A 22259-nucleotide genomic window follows, 5' to 3' on the forward strand; every position below is an offset into this window, starting at 1 on the left:
TACACTTGCATGTTTAAAAAGTTGGTTTGTAAATGTTGCATTGTATGCTCCTGGAACTTTACGAGCTTTGGATGCCATAAACTAATGCAGTTGAAGTTGCATGTCTTTCTACATGAAGTTCATGTCTGTGAAAAGTCAAACAATGCCTTGAGTCTATAATGTCTGTAACTGTGTTGGCTGCAATCTCTTCACTTGGAATCATTTGATAGTGGGATTGCTCCGTGCAATTGTCCTTTGGATAAGAAATCTGAGAGCATTGTGTCGACCCAGTGCGCGCAATCTACGCAAATATTTGTTTTCTCATGATTGTCCTGCTTTCCAGACTGACAAATTCACCTTAAATAAATGTGAGTCGCTGTTTTCATTGTCTTCCGTGTTGTCCAAAATGATTGGATCTACTGGTCACGGAATTCTCATGGGATTTAGTTTTCGCTCAGCCTGATCAGCTGGTGTCCAGATTCTTTGATTTGTAAACACCAGACACTTTATTCAGCTACTGCTTTTGAGTAATTTGATCACAGGTGGAACAATTCGGGTTATTGAAATACAAGATGAACTTGACCTTTATATTAAAATTTAATAAAAATTAAAAGAGTTATGTTCTTCTCAGGAGTCCATAAAACCTTTTGATTAATCTGTCGTTGGATATTTCTTGGCCCCGTCTTGACGTTTCACTGTCTTGTTCAGTGGTGGTCGGGCTCCGTCTTTCTGGCCTCGGCCATGTCTCAGAGCTCTGAACACGTTGCTCTCCTGGACTCTCCATGTAGGTTGGAGGTCTTGGATAGGCCAGCTCTGTAGAATAATGGATTCCTGATAGCTTCACCTTTGATTCTTCTCAAATCTTTGGCAGTTAGGTTGTGTACTTTTCGTTCAACGCGTTTCTTGGATCTCTGTTGGGTATTTGGAACAAAACGTTTGATGGGTCTGTGATCACACGCCAATAACTTGGCAACTTCAAAATTGATGCATCCCTCTGAAAGACTTTTTTTTTTTACAATTTCTGACATTTCAGAGCCTGTTGGGTATCTTTTCTGGCCAATTTTGCCAGAGGAGAAGGAGGTGCCTTATAATTTGTGTTGATATGTTCAGGCCGCACTCTCTCTCATTACACAAATGCACATCAGCTGGTCTGGAACAAATGCATGCAAGTGACGATATGTACAAAATATTCACTTGCATAATAATTGTGCATGCAGCGTATTCTGCGACTATTGCTGTTGAAGTTGTGGAGCCCCGTTGGTTTAAGATCTAATGTTCACAACAACATTTGCCACTCTGATGCGTGGTTTTCTAAACTTACATACAAAATAGTTTGTGAAGCTCCAGTGACAGAAGGTTGAATATGTAACAATTATTCATGTGTCCTCTGGGTGGAGCCATGCAGTCACGGACGATGTCTTCCTTTAAGTCACCTGCACTTTAAACGACACTAAGTTCATCACAATCACTCACTGAAGGGGGAAGAAAAAAAAAAAAGTTTCTTGATGTACGTCACTTGAATAAATTTCATGTTGCCTCCCATGCCAACGGCGCCGAAAACCATCAATTAGCTTTTATGTTGCAGGAACTTCTGGATGTTTCAGTAGTACAACATGAACTCAGACACAATGCTTAAGACACTGTGCCACACAAATGCTTGGCTCTTGCATTTCACGGGTCAGCTGAGGTTACTCGACTCATTAAAGAAAATTCCTTCATAAATATTTAAAATCACACACTGAACCGTGGTTTGTTTTAGGAGGCGTTAACAAGCACGCTCATAAAAGGATGTATGGAAACCGAAATTGGCGACGTTTTTGTGGCAGCATGGAATGCCGTGGGACAGAAGTAATTCACATTTATTTTTTCCCCTCCGATAAAAGATAAGCATCTTTTGTTCTGACTTATTTATTGGGTTCTGTCGTTTTCACCCTGCAGTGTGAGTCGCCAGAAAAAACACGAGAAGTTTTATGAAAGCCTCTGCGTCATCGATGATTACACAGTGAATGCATTCACCCGGACTCTATTAAAACCATCCCTCCGTGCGTGTTTTATTGTGCACTTTCTTTTCCTGTTCTTGATACCTGCCCTATATTCAATTTCCTCCAGAGATTTCACAAAGCGGACTACTTCAATAGAGATGACCAGGCCTCCATGACAACATTGTTCCTTCAAGGCAAAGCCAGTTAAACTTTATTTAGGAGCTGCAGTCTGAGATCATTTCGAATATTATTGAGAATTATGAACACCTTGAATCCTTTTCTTCATTTCATAGCAGATTAATATGAACTGTTTTCTTTCAAGTGACCTCCCGTAGGTTCTTCCTGTCACGCAGTCATTTTCCTAACCTTTTATCGTGCATTTTCATGCACAACTGGTAGGTAAGATGTGCTTTCTGTGGGAAGACAGACCTCAGGAAGGTCTTAGACTATCAGACCCCAATCAGGTTGCACTGTGCACTGTCATAGGTGAGTCTGTGATGGATCATGGCACAGTCGGCCTTTGACGTTTCTTTCCTGTCTTTGACTAAGTAAACGTTTCCCTCTGTGCTCGGTCGTTTATGAAAGCTGCTTTGCGCAATACTGCCATACGCACAACATCTGTCCGTCAGCCTTGGCGCTTCCTCTGTGTGTATGCGTGCGCACACATGTGCCTCTCTCCCATTCGTCTGGCGTCCATCTCTTCTTCCGGTAAAGTATGATTTTGTTAGTTATGTCGAGTCCTTGGCTGATGTTCTCTCCTGATCCCAGCGGGCTGCTGCAAAGTCTCACATGGTGTTAATCTCCTCCGTCTTGAATGTAATTATTTATTTTGCCATTTACTAGAGGAAATTTCTCCTTGGTTCATTTTACATATTTTATTGAGTGGGGGGGGGGGGGGGGGGGGGGGGGGAATCCTGTGGAATTTGTAAGTCCGTATGTCTGCAGAACACCTGTGTGGAAACTAAGATGATTTTTATGAGACTCTTTACTGGGAAGTGTTATTAGGTCATCCAGTAGGTGTCAGGATAATGCAAAGCAAATATGAACTGAAGGCAGACTGGGTAAAGAATGAATGCAGCTTAACCCCGGGTTAGTCGAATGCAAATAGCCCAATTGAAGGGAACCTTTTGGAAAACACATGTTTTTCAAATGAATGAAAGTGTTACATGTGTCTAGCGATAGTTATACTTATCAGTGGTAATTTTCTCTGTCTGGCCGCACACGTAGATGAGCTCTCATAAACCAATAAGCTTTGAGTAATTATTGAAATATTCTTCACACCAAGAGCAGACCAAATGTTGACCAGAAAAGGAGAAATTGAAAAATCATCACTTTGGTGACTTTTCTGTCATGATTAGCACTTGCACTGCCAAAAAAATGGAACATTGGAAAAAAAAAATATATATAGAGAGAGAGAGATAAGGACAAGCAGGTTACATTACTTGTGCGATATTGTTTTCATTGTAGAGGAAAGCCTGTCAGCAGTTACTTAAAGCAGTTAAACTGTTTAAAGCACGACATAAGTATATCTTATTGCGTTTTAATGTTATCCCTGCGAAAGGAGGAAGGATTCATATGATGTGATATGTTTTCTGTCCCCTTTGAAGTACGAACGACATGTGGACTCCATTGGCTCAAGTCAAGCACTCTTTGTGTGGGATTTAGTCATTGGGTTTTGTGTGGTGCTAGTCCACACACACACACACACACACACACACACACACACACACACACACACACACACACACACACACACACACACACACACACACACACATACACACACACACACACACACACACACACACACACACACACACACACTTATTTTTTTTCCTGTTCAGCCCATAGCCTTTTCAGGTTTCTCCACGTTTCACACACATGCACACTGCAGTGAGAAGGCACACATGCTTTTTGATAAGTCCGCACTCAAGCACAGTCGATTGGAAATGAAACTATGAGGCTGATTTAGAAGAAGCTTACAGGCGCATCTGTTTATGAATTAGAACCCGAACCACAACACAGGGGGAGCAACAATAATAGTACAAATCAAGAGAATTGAATGTTGTGTTCCAGCGAAAAGTGGTACTTTCCCCGGTGACAGTGTTCTAGTTTTGAGATGAGTCAACGCACTTTAATAAACAAGATTACCTTAGATTGGCTGGAGAAAACATCAAAAGTGAAATGGGAAAGTTTATGGTCATTGTCACATGGATTGTTTTAAATATATAAAACAGGCTTCAGATTTTATTTTGCTCCTACTGTAGCAGATTACGGGAAAAAAAGTTAAAGCTGTAGCCTCACCCTATACTCCAAAAAGTTGAGAAACAAGCTGCCGTAAAACTTTCAGACTGCACCGCGTACCCACACAAAGGTTACTTAGGTGCAGATGAACTTCCCTGACCCTCCCTGACTCGCGGCCAATGCTCAGCCCTCACCCTGTGCAGCCTACATGTGGATATGCAATGCATAAAACCTGTACATCAGAGTAAGCACATGTGTAGCATTTTTATTTTGGAATTAGCTGTGTAAGTATGCCACTGGATGGTCTGAATGAAAATCATTTAATTCTGTATTAAATCATCTTAATAGAGTAGGTGGGGAGAAGGGGTTGTGGGTTTGTTGCAAGATGTTTTCTCCTGTATCAAAGAAATGACACCTATATCACAGAGTTTTACTCTCACAGTTTTACTTGGTGGGTTTGGACCAATGAAAGCCAATCTGGTTCTAATTTACGATTGCATAAGCACATTGAGATGGTTGTTTTTCAGAAGTTTTCTTTGCTGGAGAAAAAAAAAAAAAAAAAAAAAAAGCTAAGGAAAACAAAATAACAAACAAGAGATCAGTTCCAAAAGCAAATGTGGTGTGCAAACATTTCTCAGTTCACAAAGGAAGGCCATTTTATGTAGCCGCCCCTTAAACCCCCCCCAACGACCATATCTCTCCACAATTAGTGGGAGGTGAACGGGTTTAGATGGAGGGTTGAGAGGGAGCCTGGTAACACCGGCGCCCATAACAGTCCCCCCCTACAATGAAGTGGAGCCTCAAATGGCAGATAAACAATGTACCTGAAGCAAACAGCAGGCAGTGATGGAGCCATTTGTGAGGGAGATGGACAGAAACAAGCGACGATGGGTTGTCAAGAGCTAGGTGAAAGTGGATTTGAGGTTTTTTGAAGCGGGCCCTCCAAAGAATCCGCCAGTCACAACTGTGGGGCCCAAAGCGTGTGATTATTAATTACTGATGGCTTCCAAGCCTTTGAAAATCAGGGGGCCGCAGACATCAGATGTGTGGAAGAGGCCTGTCATTACCATCACAGAAACAATGCTCGAATTTGGCTGTCATGCATTTTTGCCTAATTGACTGTTTTGATGCAGTTTTTTCTCCTCCATTTTGTTTTTGAGGCAGCACGGATGCCCCCCACTCTCTGGTCTTGATGAGGAGAACTTGGTGGGCTTTCAGCTTCACCCAGCAAGAACCTTCCGGAGGTTCTTTGATGGCAAGAAAAGCCACTGGGGACCTCAGGGGCCTCATCGCCCTCCATTTATGTATCGGGAGCATAACACTTGCATTTTTGATTCCTGACATGAAATGAGTGAGGAGGAAAAGTAACGTATGAATGGCATACAGTGTGTATGAGTGAATGTATGTGCTATATGGTGAGTGTGTGTGTCTGTGGGGTGGTACTGTGTGTGTGTGTTTGTGTGTGTGTGTGTAAGAGAGGCTGCAATGAAAGGGGGACCCAGAAACCACATGAGGGGTCTCCTTATTTGCATAATTAACTGTTGACACTAACTGTGCTTAATGAAGGCCTATTGAAGTCATTGACCCTTTTACACAGCCAGCCCCTGGGAATGAGACAGAGGCTCCTTCAGCAAAGGTTAAAACAATGTGTCTGGTTAACTTCTGACAAACGCGCCGAAACGCCCCAAAGTATCAAAGATTCATGCTCAATAGAAAAGGTTATGGCACAAAGCAGCCTGTGATTTCCCAGAGTTGAAATACCACCAGATGTTTGGCTTCGAGGTTTCAGCCATCATTATTAGTTTTTATCTCACTCAATTTGTCCAATCACGCAATTTTCGCCCAAATATGTAAGGAATTTATGCGTAATACATTTTAAATTATACATCTTTACTGCCTTCCAAAGAATATCGTTTTGTATTGATGTGGTTTAGATAAGCTGCTGTTTTTAACAAAACTTGGGCTTCATCAGTCTGCAGATCTACAGAAATCGGCAACCATAAACTAAAACATGGATTATTTTTCCAAAGAGGCACATGCATTTGAGAAATCAGTTTTTACACACGTACGCGCGCACACACACTTCAATTTACATATTCATGTGTTAGTTTTATTCAGGTTCATTAGTTTACAGGTATCATATATTTAAAAGCACCCTGGAATTATAACTTGCCTGTAATTTTAAAGTCTTTTCAGCCATTAAAATAGCACCTCAAATGAAAGCAATGTAAACAAGGCTTAGGTTACAAAGAAAGGAGACAGTGTGGTTACAAAGTGATGCCGCTGGCTCTTATGATGTGGAGACACTCTTTCAGACCAGAAGATCATTTAGCTTATAGTCATTTGCTTTCTCCTTTATTTTATAACCATGTTAGTTTTGATGTTTTTGACATTTGATGAACAACAAAGGTATTACTGTAAAGTAAAGTTGTAAATACATTTTTTCCATCTTTTTGCTGCTTGCCATCAAATTCTCCCACTGGCGAGGCACAAGTGTCAGAAAATTCCAGATGTGCTTGCTTTTTTTATTTACTGAGATGAAGGATTGACACGATGTTCACCCTTGTAAGTCCCATAATTGTATTATTATGGCAGCGCTGCTGTTGGTGCTTTCCCTTCCAATGTTTATAAAAGTTGAAGGTGTTAATACATTGCACATCAGGCTGTGGTTTGGAGTCGACTGGAACTATGTGCTTTTCTGGAGACTAGGAAGCAATAGCCCGTGAGTGTATGAAAGTACGCCATATCGTGTGAGTGCTTAACATATTCTCTATGTAGCAAATCACCATCTTGGAAATAAGTCCCACTCGCCCATTAATAAACACAAAATTGCTCAGCAGTGCATTCTCGTACCTGGTGTGAGATAAAGTCTCCTTCAGCTGAACATCGTGATGCGAGACACCGAAATAGTCTTCCTGATCAGAGAAGACGTACTGTAGCAGTCGAACAGTGTAAATGAAAGTCTCTGGAAATCTCACAAGATATTGTTTGTGAAATAAGAACAGTAAGAAAATAACTGCTCCAGATCCACAAAGAAAGATTTATTTTCTTTCACGTAGTCATGGTGTGTCCAGACTCCTTGTATGTGGTTTCAAATAATGACTCATGTTTTCCTGATGCTGTTAAAAGCCCCTTGGTGCCTTCTTGATGTCATTCAATATGCAAAGCCCATACTCCTTATCTTCTTTAAAATGTGTTCTCTCTTATCTTCTTGGCGTCAGTGTTGGTGTCACAGGGAGGGTTGGGTTCCAGTTTAGATTGCCTCCTCCTCAGCAAAATATACACCAATCTCTTAACAAACCCTTTCCTTTGCTGATTATGTTTTCACTTGAGAAAGTCTCTTTCAAGTTAAAATGACAATCAGTGCAGGACACTGGTTATTTCTGTTGTTAGAATGTATTTTACTTCATGGCTATACTTGATAAAAACACATTTCTCAAGATTGTTCAGCTAATGTGTCCAAGTACAAGGTTGAATTGTGGCTGACTGAGTGGAGATGCATCATAGCTGCACTTTAGTTAATAATTTTTGGTCATATAAAACCACTATTCAGTCAATAATCAACATTTAATGCCTCTCTCTGTTTATCACATTTGTTGGGTGACATTATTTAGAAAATGAATGAAGTCACTATGTATCAATGGTATCGTTATATCAATGGTAATGCAGTCATCAAACAAAATGTGTTTTTAGTTTTACCTGAATGTTTTTGTCATTCATATGAGATTTAGGATGAAATGACTGACTCAAAAAGTTTAAGATCTTATATCGGGTTCAGGTTAGATCAAGCCTTATTCTTTGGAGTTAATGGCTTTTCCATTTTGTTTGTCCTACAAGCCCCCGGAGGCCTATTTACCATCACAGGGTTTGTAGAACAGAGGGATTCACTCTCTATGTCCTCAATAGTTCATCATAGGCTGCTCCGTTCTTAATCCGCACACACTGACGTGTTCAACAAGGTCAGTGAGGACATTATGAATGATCCCTCCCTGTGGCCAGGCCTTGTTTGTAACATATGATGTGAGGAACAGTTCTCTGCATTAAAGAATCAAGCATTTTCTATATCCTGTGAGAATTTATTTCCATTGAAAGGGATTTTCCCATTCCCTCCACCGCCCCACACCCACCTTCTACCCTCCCTCCTCCTCATCAACCTAATTCTCGGCCTCTGCAGAATGTATAAAAACAGATTTATTGTTCGGCCGGTCCCCATCAGTCTCAGAGGGGCCTAGAAATGTTTGATGAGGAGGGGTCTTTCACATTTAATGACAATGTTCCTAAGCTTGTAACTTTCCCACACTTGTTTCAGGGAGAACAGGGGCCCTCAGATTTGTTTTTATCGAAAATTGAGTTCGTCGTCGATAGATAGATGCTGTATGAAAATGAGCTATAACTGATGTAAGTGGGACAAGTACCCTCCCCATCCACCCATCCTTTTTATGTCTGTGAGATGGGGCGCCCCCCACCCCCCTTGGTTCTTGCACACTGGTTTCAAGGCCTTCAAAAGGGGGCCCCTCAAGCTTTGATCCTCTATATGGGTGCGGAAAAACATCTTCTTGCCCTACACTGTGCCCAGGAAACCAAAGTTTTCACCGCCGTATGCTAATGCAGCCAAGCTAATCACCCTTCCCAATTACAAGATTTATATACCGTAATGGCGCCCAGTGGTACCCCTTCAAACACTTAATTCTGTGGCCTCCTTATCTACCCTCTGGATATCCCATGGAGGAAAGGTGTCTTCAGTCTGTGAATGCAGCTGCCTTGCCACCATCCCAGCCTCTTGCATTCTTACACAAAAAGAGGGTAACATGAAAACAGTCCTGTGGGTGGGCCCCTTAATGCCGTCCCTCTCATTCTCTATCTAATGTACTTTTCCAGTAAATGTCTTGAAACACACAGTAGGTCCAAGGTAGGTTCCAGACAGATAAATGTGTTTGGGGGGCAGCTGCAGTCTCTAGCTGCCCTCGGCATGTCTCATGGACCTGCTGCTCAGATTCTATTTCTGCGCTCAATATCTTTCCCATCAAATCCATTTCAACTTCCAACTATTGTCGAAGCAATCCCCCGTGTCCATTTATCCTCACATCTGTGACTTCCTGTTCTTAAGGCCGTTAAAGTTTCAACCTTGATAGTGTGGAGGGACACAAAGGTTATGAACTTTGTAGTAGAGGGGACATTTGTAAAACAAGCAAAAAAAAGGTGTGAGCCATAAACTAGCAGAAGATTTCTCACCCCAGGCAGTGGTTTCCTCTTGGCCTATCTGATTGGGCCAAATGTAAAACCCGTGCAGTGCTGGCTGAACTCTCCAGAGCTCTTGGATCCATACCAGAGTCTCCTCAGGTGAACTCTGGTTTTTGGTGGAGAGAGAGAGAGAGAGAGAGAGAGAGAGAGAGAGAGAGAGAGAGAGAGAGAGAGAGAGAGAGAGAGAGAGAGAGAGAGAGAGAGAGAGAGAGAGAGAGAGAGAGAGAGAGAGAGAGAGAGAGAGAGAGAGAGAGATGAGAGAGAGAGAGAGAGAGAGAGAGAGAGAGAGAGAGAGAGAGAGAGAGAGAGAGAGAGAGAGAGAGAGAGAGAGAGAGAGAGAGAGAGAGAGATGTACTTGCTTCAAAATATTCAGCACTGTTGATTCAAGGGGTGTACTTTACTGGATAATTAATTCTGTCTTTTTGTGGGAAGCTGGCCCTGTCTTCAGTAATCAGTTGGAATCCATACTATGGTGAACGTTTACCAAACAAAAGGTCTAAAGAGGCCTAAAACAACTTATTTACCCAATAGAATGCTGAATGATTAAAAAAAAACTAAAATATTGTGTTGAGTATCTAAATCTATTTTATACTCCGATTGACGATTATATTATGATAGTATAATAAAATCTCAATCATATTGACTGCAGCACATAGAAGTGTTAGGTGTAACTTGTTTAAGGATATGTGTGAATTATAAACAAGTATACTGTCATTGCATTATAAACTATATTTGTCATTGTTGTATTGCCGTTTTAAGGTCAAGTCCTTTGCAATGGCTTTGGGGTGATTGTATACTTTGAGTCTTGTGACTGACTGTGCACAAGTGTGTGAATGTGAATCATAGCAGCGGGCACTTACTGTCGCATCCAGATGGTGCTGGAAACAAACAGGACGACACTGTAGGACTCCTCAATAGGATCGTCTAGACTATTCCCTGACCAGACAGATACAGCCTCCCATCAACTTAGCGTTTGTCAGATTTATGGTAATGGTCCGCAACAGTCTTCCTGTCAGTGACGTCAAGATTTACAGCACTGACACCCCACCCCACCCCACCCACCCCCCACCCCTGCCACACACATACACATACACATATATGCCATCCTCATCCTACAGGGTCCCTTCATCCCACACTCTCCTGGAAACATAACATCCCCTGTCTCAACCTCTTTCTATCTGTATCCTTATTTTCTTAGACCTGCTCATTGCTACCAGGCAACTCTTGCATGCTGGGAGGCCTGAAGTTTGTGCAACAGGGAAGACGTGTAAGTCCGTGCTGATGTGTAAAATGTCAGTAAGTTTCCTATAAAGACCAAGGCCAAAAAGTCCTTCAGTCTGCTCTACAAGCATCACCAACGTCAGTTAAAAAAAAAAAAAAAAAAAAGTTTCGGGGTGGCAAAACCACCCAAGCCCCCTCTGTCTCCTTAACAATAGGTTGTGTCAGGGTCTCCTGTTAATCCTCTGTGATGAAGCTTGCATTGGGGAGCAGGGAGAGGTGGTGGTGCAGAGCAGCTTGGGAAGTGGGGGGTAAAAGGGGTGTTAAATTTGTGTGGTTTTAGGGTGACTCTGAGATATGAAGAGATATGAAGTGGTGGAGGTATTTGAACTCATGAAGCAAAGGGTTGTGGGGATACATCGGTGGTGGAGTGTCACTGGAGGACGGAGGAGGACGAAGAGCTCCGTGTATGCGGATTAGCGTCGCCACCTCTTTCATGTCGGTGTTTTTCGGGTGGTAACTCGATCCTTGTGCCTGAACACTAGTGAGCCCAGTGGGAAAGGCTTCCTGACAGATATCCCGTCCATTCTCAGCCCAAGTGTTTTTCCAAGGCTGCTCCTTTGCCTTTGATCCTGCCTCCTTCACAACCAGGCAGGGTCACAAGCTACCATGTCAGGCCAGATAGGAGAAGGCTAACACTGGGGCTGAAAAGGGAACCGAAGGGGAGAGGGGGAAGTGAGGGTGCCACTCCAGTCTGTTGTTCAAAACCTCCATTTATAGTTCAGACATGTCTCTGTCATTTCAGAAAGTTGACTTGACTTTGGGCCGTAAAGACGAGGCGATCACGTCAACAAAGTACTGTTGTAGGCAGGCTGTATGTACTTTTTCCATGGTCATATGTTCCATATGGAAAAGATCATGCGAGATAAAAGATAGCAGTGACACATAAAAATGTAGTATGAACATATTTTATTGCACTACGTTTATTGAGTTGCAATGAGTGATTGAGTTTCCACTTGCCGTGCTTATTGTTATATGTTCAGATGATAAGCTGGGGGGCGCTCTAACTTCACCCAGTGCCTGTGTGTGTGTGTGTGTGTGTGTGTGTGTGTGTGTGTGTGTGTGTGTGTGTGTGTGTGTGTGTGTGTGTGTGTGTGTGTGTGTGTGTGTGTGTGTGTGTGTGTGTGTGTTCGTGTGTTCCAGTTTGTCTCCTTGTCCAGACACCTTAGCATCAGGGCGATAGTGTTCGAGCTCTGAAATGGGGGCCAGACAGACAGAAGTAGGATGAATGGATTGAGTAGCGGGGCGGCAGAGAGAGGGAGAGTACGGTGCTTCAGAATCCGGAGAATAAGGAGATGATATGCCTGCAAAACAGTGACAAGCGTTTAAACCAGGCGTCTCCGTTTATACACACACACACACACACACACACACACACACACACACACACACACACACACACACACACACACACACACACACACACACACACACACACACACACACACACACACGCACACGCAAACGAGCCTGTAAAATGGCTCGTGGGTTGTTTTGTCGACTTAAGTAAGACACGGTCTACTTCACCAGACGGGATGTTGAGCTGGTGCAGACAGGGTCATCTTATTATTTCTGTACGTCTGTCATTTCAGTCCAGCAGGCCTGTGTGATATCATATTCTGAGCGGTTGAAGTCGGCGGTAGACATGTTCAACATTCACTGCATCAAACACATTCCACGCAACTGGAAGACATGAGACGGGAATGAAACCCATCGTCCAAATGTTCCAGTGTATTCTCTAAGAGTATGCATCTGTGTGAGTGCGTTTGCATGCACGTGTGCATGCATGTGGAGGTGTTTGTGTTTGTTCGGGGATCTATTTTTGATGCGGGGTAATGAATGGCACCTGTTTAGTGTCCTTAACTGGTCATCATTTTTGAAGTGCAGTAAATCTTGTGTTTCATCACCTGCAGCTACAGTTGAAATGTATCAGAGTTCTCACTGCCAAATGCACATTTTGTTTTATCTTGCAGGCGAAGTTAAAAGAAAACAGCCAATCAGGCCTGTAGTAACAAGCATCATGCCTCTGGTATCATCTCGCCTTAGCCTTCAGGGAGGAAAAAACTGCAGCTCTGAGACGCAAGTGGTGATAGTAGTGAAGGTTAGAAAAATAAGAGCAGAGATTGAGCAACTGGTTCTGCTAGTCTGAAATGCATTATGTTCTGAAGCTGAAAGAGAGGTGGTGGGTGGTTCGTTGAGGTGTTCTGGGAACCCAGCCTGGAGCAGGCTTTGGTTATTGTGGTAACAGATAAGCACGGGAAGAGTCCAGCGAGCAGACTTGTGTGTCTCGCATGTCTCTCTCACCCCTTAACGAGAATGGCATGCAGCGCGCCCCATACACCCCCTTCACTCACTGTACTGAACCACACTGTGTCCCACTGTTCACCTCCCATCCAGCTTCAAAGCGGCAAATAACAACAACAACTGAAGGGGGGAGAAGATGAATGAGGATGAATGAATGTGGCCATCCATCCCCCCCCCTTTGCCCGCGCCCTAACTCCACCTCCCCTGCTCCCCTCTACGCTCCCTTCATCCTGTATGTCCTTCTCCGCTGCAGGCCTGTGTTATGACTGAGGCCGGTGTGTATTACACACATAGCTGTTAGCGCCACTCCTCCGCTGGGACGCCCATATAAAGGACTGTCATTTCCAAAGGTCAAGAGTGAGCCCTGCACGCAAGTGTTGTCCCGACACTTGGTCTGGAAAAATAAAAACGGCCCGGTTGCCCATCCATGCCTTGTGTCTGTCTGTCTACAGTGGCTATGACTACCAGAGGCCAGTATCTTGGATATCCTTTCTCTTTACTCCTCCTCCTCTTCTCTTCTTTCCTTTGGTTGCCCGACAGTTGTCAGGAAGGCAAGATACCCAGCTAATGTAAATCCGCAGCCAAGGAGGAAGCCTGAGCTTGTTTTTGTTATGACAGTCTATTGAAAATACCTTAAAGTAAATGGGATTTTGCTCTTTTTATTGGACATTATTACGCTCATTGTCACCATCTCAGGTGTTGCAAACAATACAAGTATATTCTGCTACTATAAAGGAGAATATGTACAGAGAAAGTGTATCCTTTAGGTTTTTCAGTGCTGCGTTCATGTCATTTTTAAAGCTTCTGCTTGACTAACTGTTCCCATACATTTTGCTTGCTTTGGGTATCAGCATATTTAAACCTTCTACATTTTGGCAGCACATTCCCATCAACCATAGTTTCCAGATTAACACCCCCTGTTATTTTTATTTTCCTTTTGGCTAAAGTTCAAAATGTGAGCTTGATGTAAGGCTGGGCCAAATGACTCAGTCATCAGGCACTTACTCCCAATAAATCATAGCACTATAATTTTTTTTTCTGTCTCAGTGCGAAGTTTTTTTCTCCCACTGTGTTTTTTCAACGGAATGACAATCTGATGCATGAATTTCAGGCAGAAACCCCAGTAAAAGAATGGCATCCCCCCATGCAACTCTTTCTTTGGAGCATAGCTGTGTATTTGTAATTTATTTGCCAGCTGAGGTGTAGAATGTACTCACTTTATCTTTACAAAACATTTTTGTATCTGTACTTTAGCATTTCTGTATGGGCTTTGTTGGATAACACTGCCCTGGCATTTGAATACATATAATGTAATCTAATATTTGTTATGATACAGAACAACATTTCACTCTTTCTGGGCAAGACATTGCATCAATTCTGTGGCTGTACTGAGTACTTCAGCATTGTTTGATTCTGCACGGCTGGTTAGATGTTTTAGTACTGTGCACAAAAAGAACTTTATTCTGTTACTTTTGGCATTTACGTACATTCCTAAAGCAAAAAATCAAAATGCACCCACATGTAAGGGATCAGTCTTTCAGCAAATAACAAAACACCCTCAGGGATATTCGTTGGCCATGAGCCGCATGTATACTTTGACATTTCCAAACTCGAGTTATTTCACAACTAAGGCACGGAGAAAACCAGTCCATACAAACGGGAAGCTTGTTGATATGCCTCAATTTGGAACATGCTGTCATGCCACTGCTTATTTTCCTGTCCTGTGGTGTCTCAACGGTAGCCAGAGAGTACGAGAGTGAAACATGAACTAGTCTGCTGCGGTGGTAGCGGCTTCCCTCTAACCCACATTTATTACCTCTAAAAATACATAGTGGTTTTCTAAAAAGAGCCTGGCTCCTGTTCGGTCCAGCTACGTCAGGTGAACTTGTAACATGGTGGCCAATGACTCACTGGCAAAGATGTTTTCCTTTATTTTTTTTCTACTCCATCTGAACCCTTCAGTTAGTAATGGCTCAGCTCTGTTCCTTGATCTTTTTCCATTCAAGTACTATCAAGTCAACCACGGACATGTGTTAACAGTATGCAAATTAACAGACTTGAGGTCAGTATGCTCCACAGTGACATTGGATAGGCACTTTGTGTTTTGACTTGAGCATTGACTGAACAAGATCATTGCATCGGAAAAGAATTTTAGCAGCAATCGTACTTTCACACCATCGCTGCCGGTTCGACCTCCTAATATGAGGCCACATATCATTGAGATGAGGATACACGCTGATAAGTTGAGTGTCTACTTGAGCTCGGGTTTGCTGCCAGCTGGCCTAATTATGTCAGTCATTAAAAGTCTTGACATCTTTTCCAAATTTTAAAGTGGAAGCAGTTTTTTCCTCTTCTGTCTTGTGTATTTTTTTGGGATCTGAGAAGAAAATCCAGTGTGACTATGTATTCTATTGATATTCATATAACAATTTTTCTCATTAACATAAAGCCTAGCTAATCATCTTTCATGACAACAGTGAGGTAATGTCTCGACAAGTCTTTCAGGGAAGCACCATTAAAACTTGTCCAATCACATAAGAGGCAACTAATCAATAAAGTTGAGGAGCAGCAGACTTTTTATGTGGAGTGTTTTGGCAGGCAGATTGCCCCGTTCTTAATGTGCAGGTCCCCTCATAAGGAATTATAACTGATCGGTCTCCATAGGCGATTGTCCCCCACTATAACAGTACATTGGAGGAATCTTTTATCACTCAGTTGAATACATTTTCCATCTCAGCCATTTTTCTGGATTCCTTAAGGATTTATGGAGGGACTCACTGGTCACATTTGAGTTCTGTCTCGGTGACACAGCACACTGAACCATTGAATGTGTCGTTGACATGGAGGACGGCCGTGTCTCGAGGTAAGCCAACGCTTTTTGACTTATTTATTTTTCTCCCGTGAGCCTTTTGACCAAGCTCTCCTCGTCAATCTTGTGCTGTCAAAGAGGGCCAGAGGTGGGAGCTGCCATCTTTCTCTCTCACAGGGGCCACTGTGTACGCAGGGACCCCAGGGTCAGGGCCTGGATGCTCCTTTGGTAACTGTTGTGAAATCTCAACTCCCCAGTGGGAATTGTCCTTTCTGTCCGCTCTCACATAGCCAGTGGGGCAGCAACCTTCTTTGTTGCTATCTTTGTCGGGCACACTTGGGTCTAGAGATGATTTTATAAGGAGGTGAGGAGAAAAGGAAAATGTCATCCAGCTTGCAGAAGCTTCAAAGCTCCTCCAAGTCCTCAGGACTGACAGCAAGAGTAGATTTCATCTTTTACAGAAATCCTTACATGTAGCTTCGGGGTGGTTAGGTAGCAGTCAGAGGTGGCAATGGGAGAAGAGACAGAGACTAGAACGACCTCATCAAACCAAGTTTGTACATGTGTTCCTCCATCTGACACGCGTGTGTTTCTGATCTTACCGTTTTTCTGGAAGAGGAGAATGTTTCCTGTTTAAGTAGACTGGTGGGTTCACAGAGGAGTCGGGGGGGTCGGGTTGCTCAGCCGACGTCTGGTTCTGCTGAAGCAGATTCCCCACATCTCCATCAAACAGCAGCCCTGTTTTGGCACGACTCTGAAAACTGACCCTGGTGGTCACTGTTGTCTTGGGGTCCGTGAAAGAACTGAGGCTGAAGCGCTGTGGGCTGATCTGTTGTTGCTCTTCAAATTGAACAAAGCAATAGTTGCATCTTGGACCAATTTTTGTGGGACTGTCGATTTAGCTTTTGCCATTTTTTGCTTTGTTATTCCCAAGATGAGCACCAATTAATAATTGAAATTCTAGTATTTTTGTATTAAAGTTAAGTCCTAAATTTCTAGCAAACATGCATGAAGTCTGACGCATTTTCATTCATCCCTTCTTTTATTTATTTTTGCATCTATCTGCTGTGGTAAACCTCTTCTCAACAATGCTATAGTTCAGCCTTGTGTGTGCATTTCCTTTTTCATAATGGGCTTTGATTGAACAGTATGTTAAAGAGGGTCGTCCCTTGACATGAGCAGTAGGAAACCTTGTCTCGATGTTCCTCCATCTGAAATATGATCTAGTAGATGGGTGAGAGACTGTGTGTGCGCGCGTGCACGTGTATATGTGTGCGTGTGTATGTGTATGTGTGTGTCTGCCCTGCCTTGTCCAGACTGGTTCCTGTCTTGCTAATAAAAGAGATCTCGTTTTAGTTATGGATACTGATCTCTCCACACAAGTTTAAAGATCTCATTCACGGTTCACACTGCATTTGCCCCTTAATGTCTCACAGCAGGCCTTCCAGTTCCAGGCCGTGATTCATGGAGTGACAGGTCTGCCTTTGGCCAACCATAAGGGCCCAATCAGACAGGGTCCACATGCAGACAAAAACATGTTGCGCCAGCTTTAGATGCAGGCATGTCACCATCCTGTTCAATATCTTTTGCTCCATATGACATAGATTGAATTATACAAGGGACATACATCTAGTTTTATCCTTTGTCATTGCCCATTAGTTTTCCTACCTGTAGTCTTTGATGGAGCATTGTTAAAAACTGTTGGGATTGTTGGGGCAGCTGTTCCTCAGTTAGTAGAGCAGGTTATCTTCTAATCTCAAGGTTGGTGGTTCCAGAGCCCATCCCAACTTGTCCGTACACCGAAGTGCCAACAGTTCCCCAAAAGGTTCTTCTAATGTTTGTCGAGCATATTCCATGACAGTTGCTCCAGTTTTCTCCCAGTCATTGGGCGACTGTGGCTGGGTTGGTAGAGTGGGCATCTCTCAATCAGTGTTGCAGGATTGATTCCCCCATCTCCCCCTTTGCACTTGTTGAAGTGTCCTTAAGCAAGACACTCCTCTGATGAATGTGTGTGTGAATATGTGAATGTGATGCGCTATCAAAGTGAAATCCGTTTTCCATTTAAAGCCTTGGTTTAAGGTTCACTACATCATCGAGATATCCTATTTGCCTGCATGTGAGTGTTTGTCAATGTCTGTCTCCCTGTGTTTGTCCCATGGTTGACAGGAAACCTGTCCATTGTGTAACCAGTCCAGTCTGTTTCCCTATGGACTCATTGTATGGTATCCTTTGTTTTAGTGTTTTCGGGCACTGTGCTGTAAAGGACCTCCACCACCAAGACCAGAGTATGATGTGGTGTGCATTGGCCTGACGGGTGCTGGAAAGACCAGCTTGCTCTCACGTCTCTGTAGTGAGGGCAGCGACGACATCATTCCTACAACAGGTATGTGCATGTAACACGTGGATCAGTGGGGGGAAAAATGCTATTGTTTTCAGACGAAAACTGTCTACTTGATAGAGACTCCCTCAACCTCCTCAGTTAGAACCATGTCACCTTCCTCCCATTATTATACTTCTGAAATTCCCTGATGCTTTGGGAACATGAAGTTCTTTGGATCAGAACTACAGATAGATAATACTATCCCAGTATTTCAGCTTTCCAAACGAGAAATATCTCAGTATGTATTCCAACATCCCAGAGTTTGTGCCAGAATGGATGTCAGTATGTCACCAGCCAGTACTTGGGTTTTTTTTTCTTTCTGTCCTCCAGTCAAGTGGGAGACTGTTGTTAAATATGTCCAGAAGAGGACAAGGCTGTAGGGTTAGAACATCACTCTCCCAGTAGTCAACACTGTCCTGTCCATATAAGCGATGCAGTCCCTGAGGAACACTGACATTCCTCCTTCCACTCCACACTTTGACAGCGGCGGTGTTGAGCTGTTGCAGAAGGCCCGTTTTAGGTTAATCTTTGTCCAGTAGAGGATAAATATAAGGCAATTCCCAAACGTGCTGCTTATAACCGTTAGTGTCTGTGGCGTGAATGGAGTGAGCACCTGTCAGCGCCTTCTGCTGTTTGAGCTTCAATAGTTGAAATATGTTGATTACTTACCTTAGGAAAACAAAAAGCTGTTTCAGTGAACTTCACTGAAATAAGAAGTAGCTGTCAGCACTGGCCATTTCTGCCAACATTCAGAGAGAAAAAGCGGATATGAAGGCCAACAAGAAACGCTCTCCAGCGGTCCCCTTCCCTTTCAGCTTGGTTATGTACACAGCCAATCTAGCTGTTTAGAAAATCTCCTCCTTTTCATGAATGTTAACAGATTACGAATCCGTACCAAGACAACTGGGCAACATTAAATCACATATTTCAGTGGGTTTCTTGATGATTTCCTACTATTTCCCGTATGTGACCGCAAAAACAAACCACATAATACATTAGTTTGTATCCTCTTCTCACCCCAAAAGCAGACCAAATCCCTTTTCTATTGAGCTTTTCTTGTTTTCTGTTGTGCTAACCCGGACCACACAAAGTGTTTCTCCTTTTGTGTTTATAACACAAATATGTTGTCAGCTCTCGGTGTGCTCACCAGCTGGTGGTTTGGAAAAGGTACACCAAATATCCCCAGGAAACTCCACAACGATACCATTTTTTTAAATCAGATTTGTTTGCGGTCCATTTTCTCACTATTGATAAATAGTGTAGACAATCAATCCTTCCCTGAGAAGAGCACACGGACACACACGCGCACGGACACAGGCGCGCAGCCACTATAATGTTTTGATATTTTGACTTTTCTCCTCCCAGGTTTCAGCATCAAAGCAGTGCCATTTCCAAATGCCATCTTGAATGTAAAAGAACTTGGAGGTAAGAAACACATGCTCACTCTCCCTTTGTAATCCTTTCACAAGTTCTTTTCTTCGTTTGCCACTTCAATCTAAAGGAATCCATCATTAAAAAAAAAGGAAGCGTCTCACCAGGGATATGTTCTTCTGGGTCCCCCTGGATGTTACATTACAGCCTCACTCTCACTCCAGCAGGAATCTGGAAGAGGCTTTGGAACAAGAAACTCCACCAAAACACTGCCTATCAAAACAACAACCACTTTGTCAAATCTGCAATGGATTATTTAACTCAAAGCAACTGGAAGTACACCATGTTGAAACACAATTCCTTGCACACAGGGTCTAATAAACAAGTTCTAGCTTATGGTGTGTATTGGTGCAAATTTTCTTTTTCTTTTTTCACGCGGCCACAGTATGGCCACGTGAAACCACCCAAAACATCCTCTCCCAACGTCTGCACCTCCTCAGTTGAGCTCTAACTTAGGCCCCACTGAAAGTTCAAAGAGTGGTAGTGTCAAGTTTAATCATCCTGCAGGAACATTATGCACCTCGTTTAGGTCATTTTGATATATCTTTTTTATAGCAGTATATTGGTGTTTGTATTTATCATTTCCCTTTAAAGACACTCTTTCAAGTAGAGTGAACTTGTTCAACTCATTTCACCATTTTCTTAATTTTTAGACAAGGTCACAAAACAAAAAACAGAAACAAAAACAAAACAACAATCCTGAATCACCACATGGTAGTGTACTCGTAAAAAAAGAATGATCAGAAAAGTGATGCATTCTGTAATTGTTATTATTAACCCTTATTATTACGGATAAGGGTTAAAGCATCAAGGAAAAGCTGGAAGTGACCATAAAGGGTAATAAATCAGCCGCATTCGTAATATTTTTCTGTTTTTCTTTCACAGTAACAAAACGTGTCCGGATGTCTTCTCATCTAATCACTTTAACCATTCAGTGTTGAGTTGTGTACTCAGGCAATGTGAAAATCTGTTTTTGCCTCCGGTAGCATCACACCTTTCGATCAGTGACAGACGTGTATACAGACGTCAGACCTGTTAGTGTTTGAGAAGTGGCTGTGCGATCTGCACTCTGTTATTCCTGGAAATGTTCAGCAGTCAAGGGAAGCCGGTCAATAAGTGCAGATGAGGGAACTTAAGGTGGGGGCTGAGATACATAAACAGAACAAATGCAATGGGAGTCCTTAAAGGGAGTCTCGGGAGAGAGAGAGAGAGAGAGAGAGAGAGAGAGAGAGAGAGAGAGAGAGAGAGAGAGAGAGAGAGAGAGAGAGAGAGAGAGAGAGAGAGAGAGAGAGAGAGAGAGAGAGAGAGAGAGAGAGAGAGAGGGGAAACCTTTTCTACAAACAACTCTGACGTGAGAGAAAAAAAAAAGTTTTGTGAAGAACTGAGATAATTTATGTTGTTTTCGGCGCACTATGGGCACGTGACAGGTGCAGTGCATATTTTGAAGGCTCTCCCAACCTAGTCTCCTGAAAAGATGACACACACACACACACACACACACACACACACACACACACACACACACACACACACACACACACACACACACACACACACACACACACACACACACACACACACACACACACACACACACACAAAGAGGCACCAGGGGACCACCAACGAGGGTGCTACCAAATTTGGGCAGAGCACATTAGGGGGTTTTCAAAAGAGTTTTTTTCTGTATTGGGTCAAACTTAGTCTGGTGGTGGTAACATTATTGTGTTTGGAAAAACACCAGTCCCACGGATGACTCTTATCATTTAGGGACATGAGCACAGCCATGCCACCACAGCAAAAGGTGATGAAATCTGTTCTTTTTCCCTTTTGCCCGCCCTGCCTACACACTAACTCTCTTGCTCCTTTTCTTGTAAATATGTAGAGCTCAAGAATTTGAGCGATTTATGGCTCCATCCGTTCAGGATGGATTGGAGAGGATAAAAACAAAACAGGCCCGGGATGTTTTAACACCTCTGTTGACTACCTTTTTGAGCACATTGGATCTTGGGCTTAGTCTGAGGTCAGAAATTACACATAGCTCTTTTATTTTCCAGCGTGAAGGCTTGCACTTCTTATTCCAAATATATATGACGCAGATGAGGACTCCAGGGTTTGGAGCTCTTGCGTAATGTTCCACTGGGCACTTTTCAAAGCGAACCTTCCGATCGCTTTTGTGATGAAAGCCACCCGTCTTTGCACAATTTGTCCGTACTTAACGCTGCTCATTTCTGTCAGGATTCTACTTTTCCTTCTCTCTCCCCATGGTTTCAGAACAAGCAAACATGCCTGGTTTAGTTTTATGTTATTTTGCACTGCATTAGTGATGCAGAAAAATGATACAAGAAATGACGCACAAACTTCAGCATTCCTGACCCTAAAAACCTTGTTTTACACAATACCTTTGTGGCTTGTTCTCTTTACTCAGCCTTAACCAGGACAAGGAAAGAAGCGCTTGTTGAGGAGCCCGAGGAAGTGAAGCACTTCCCATGTATTTCCTTCCTCTCCCACTGGAAAGCCCATTGAATGTCAATGAGCCATTCTCCCTTTACAGTTGGGGATGTAAAACAACTCTTGCATATGCTGGTGACCTTAAGTACCACAGGTTGGAGAG

The 22259-nt window shown here is 43.0% G+C and overlaps 1 protein-coding gene across 1 annotated transcript in view; it reads left to right on the forward strand.

Annotated features, from left to right (window-relative positions):
* The window catches only part of LOC308111696 (ADP-ribosylation factor-like protein 15), a 95771-nt gene that overhangs the window by 20297 nt on the left and 53215 nt on the right, over positions 1–22259 (forward strand). The window contains exons 2-3 of the mRNA XM_080466690.1: positions 18076–18220; positions 19583–19642. Of these exons, the coding sequence (XP_080322816.1) occupies positions 18076–18220; positions 19583–19642 (205 nt within the window). The remainder of the gene's footprint in view (positions 1–18075; positions 18221–19582; positions 19643–22259) is intronic.

Source organism: Lipophrys pholis, assembly GCF_963383615.2.
Source record: "Lipophrys pholis genome assembly, chromosome: 7".
NCBI lineage: Eukaryota > Metazoa > Chordata > Actinopteri > Blenniiformes > Blenniidae > Lipophrys > Lipophrys pholis.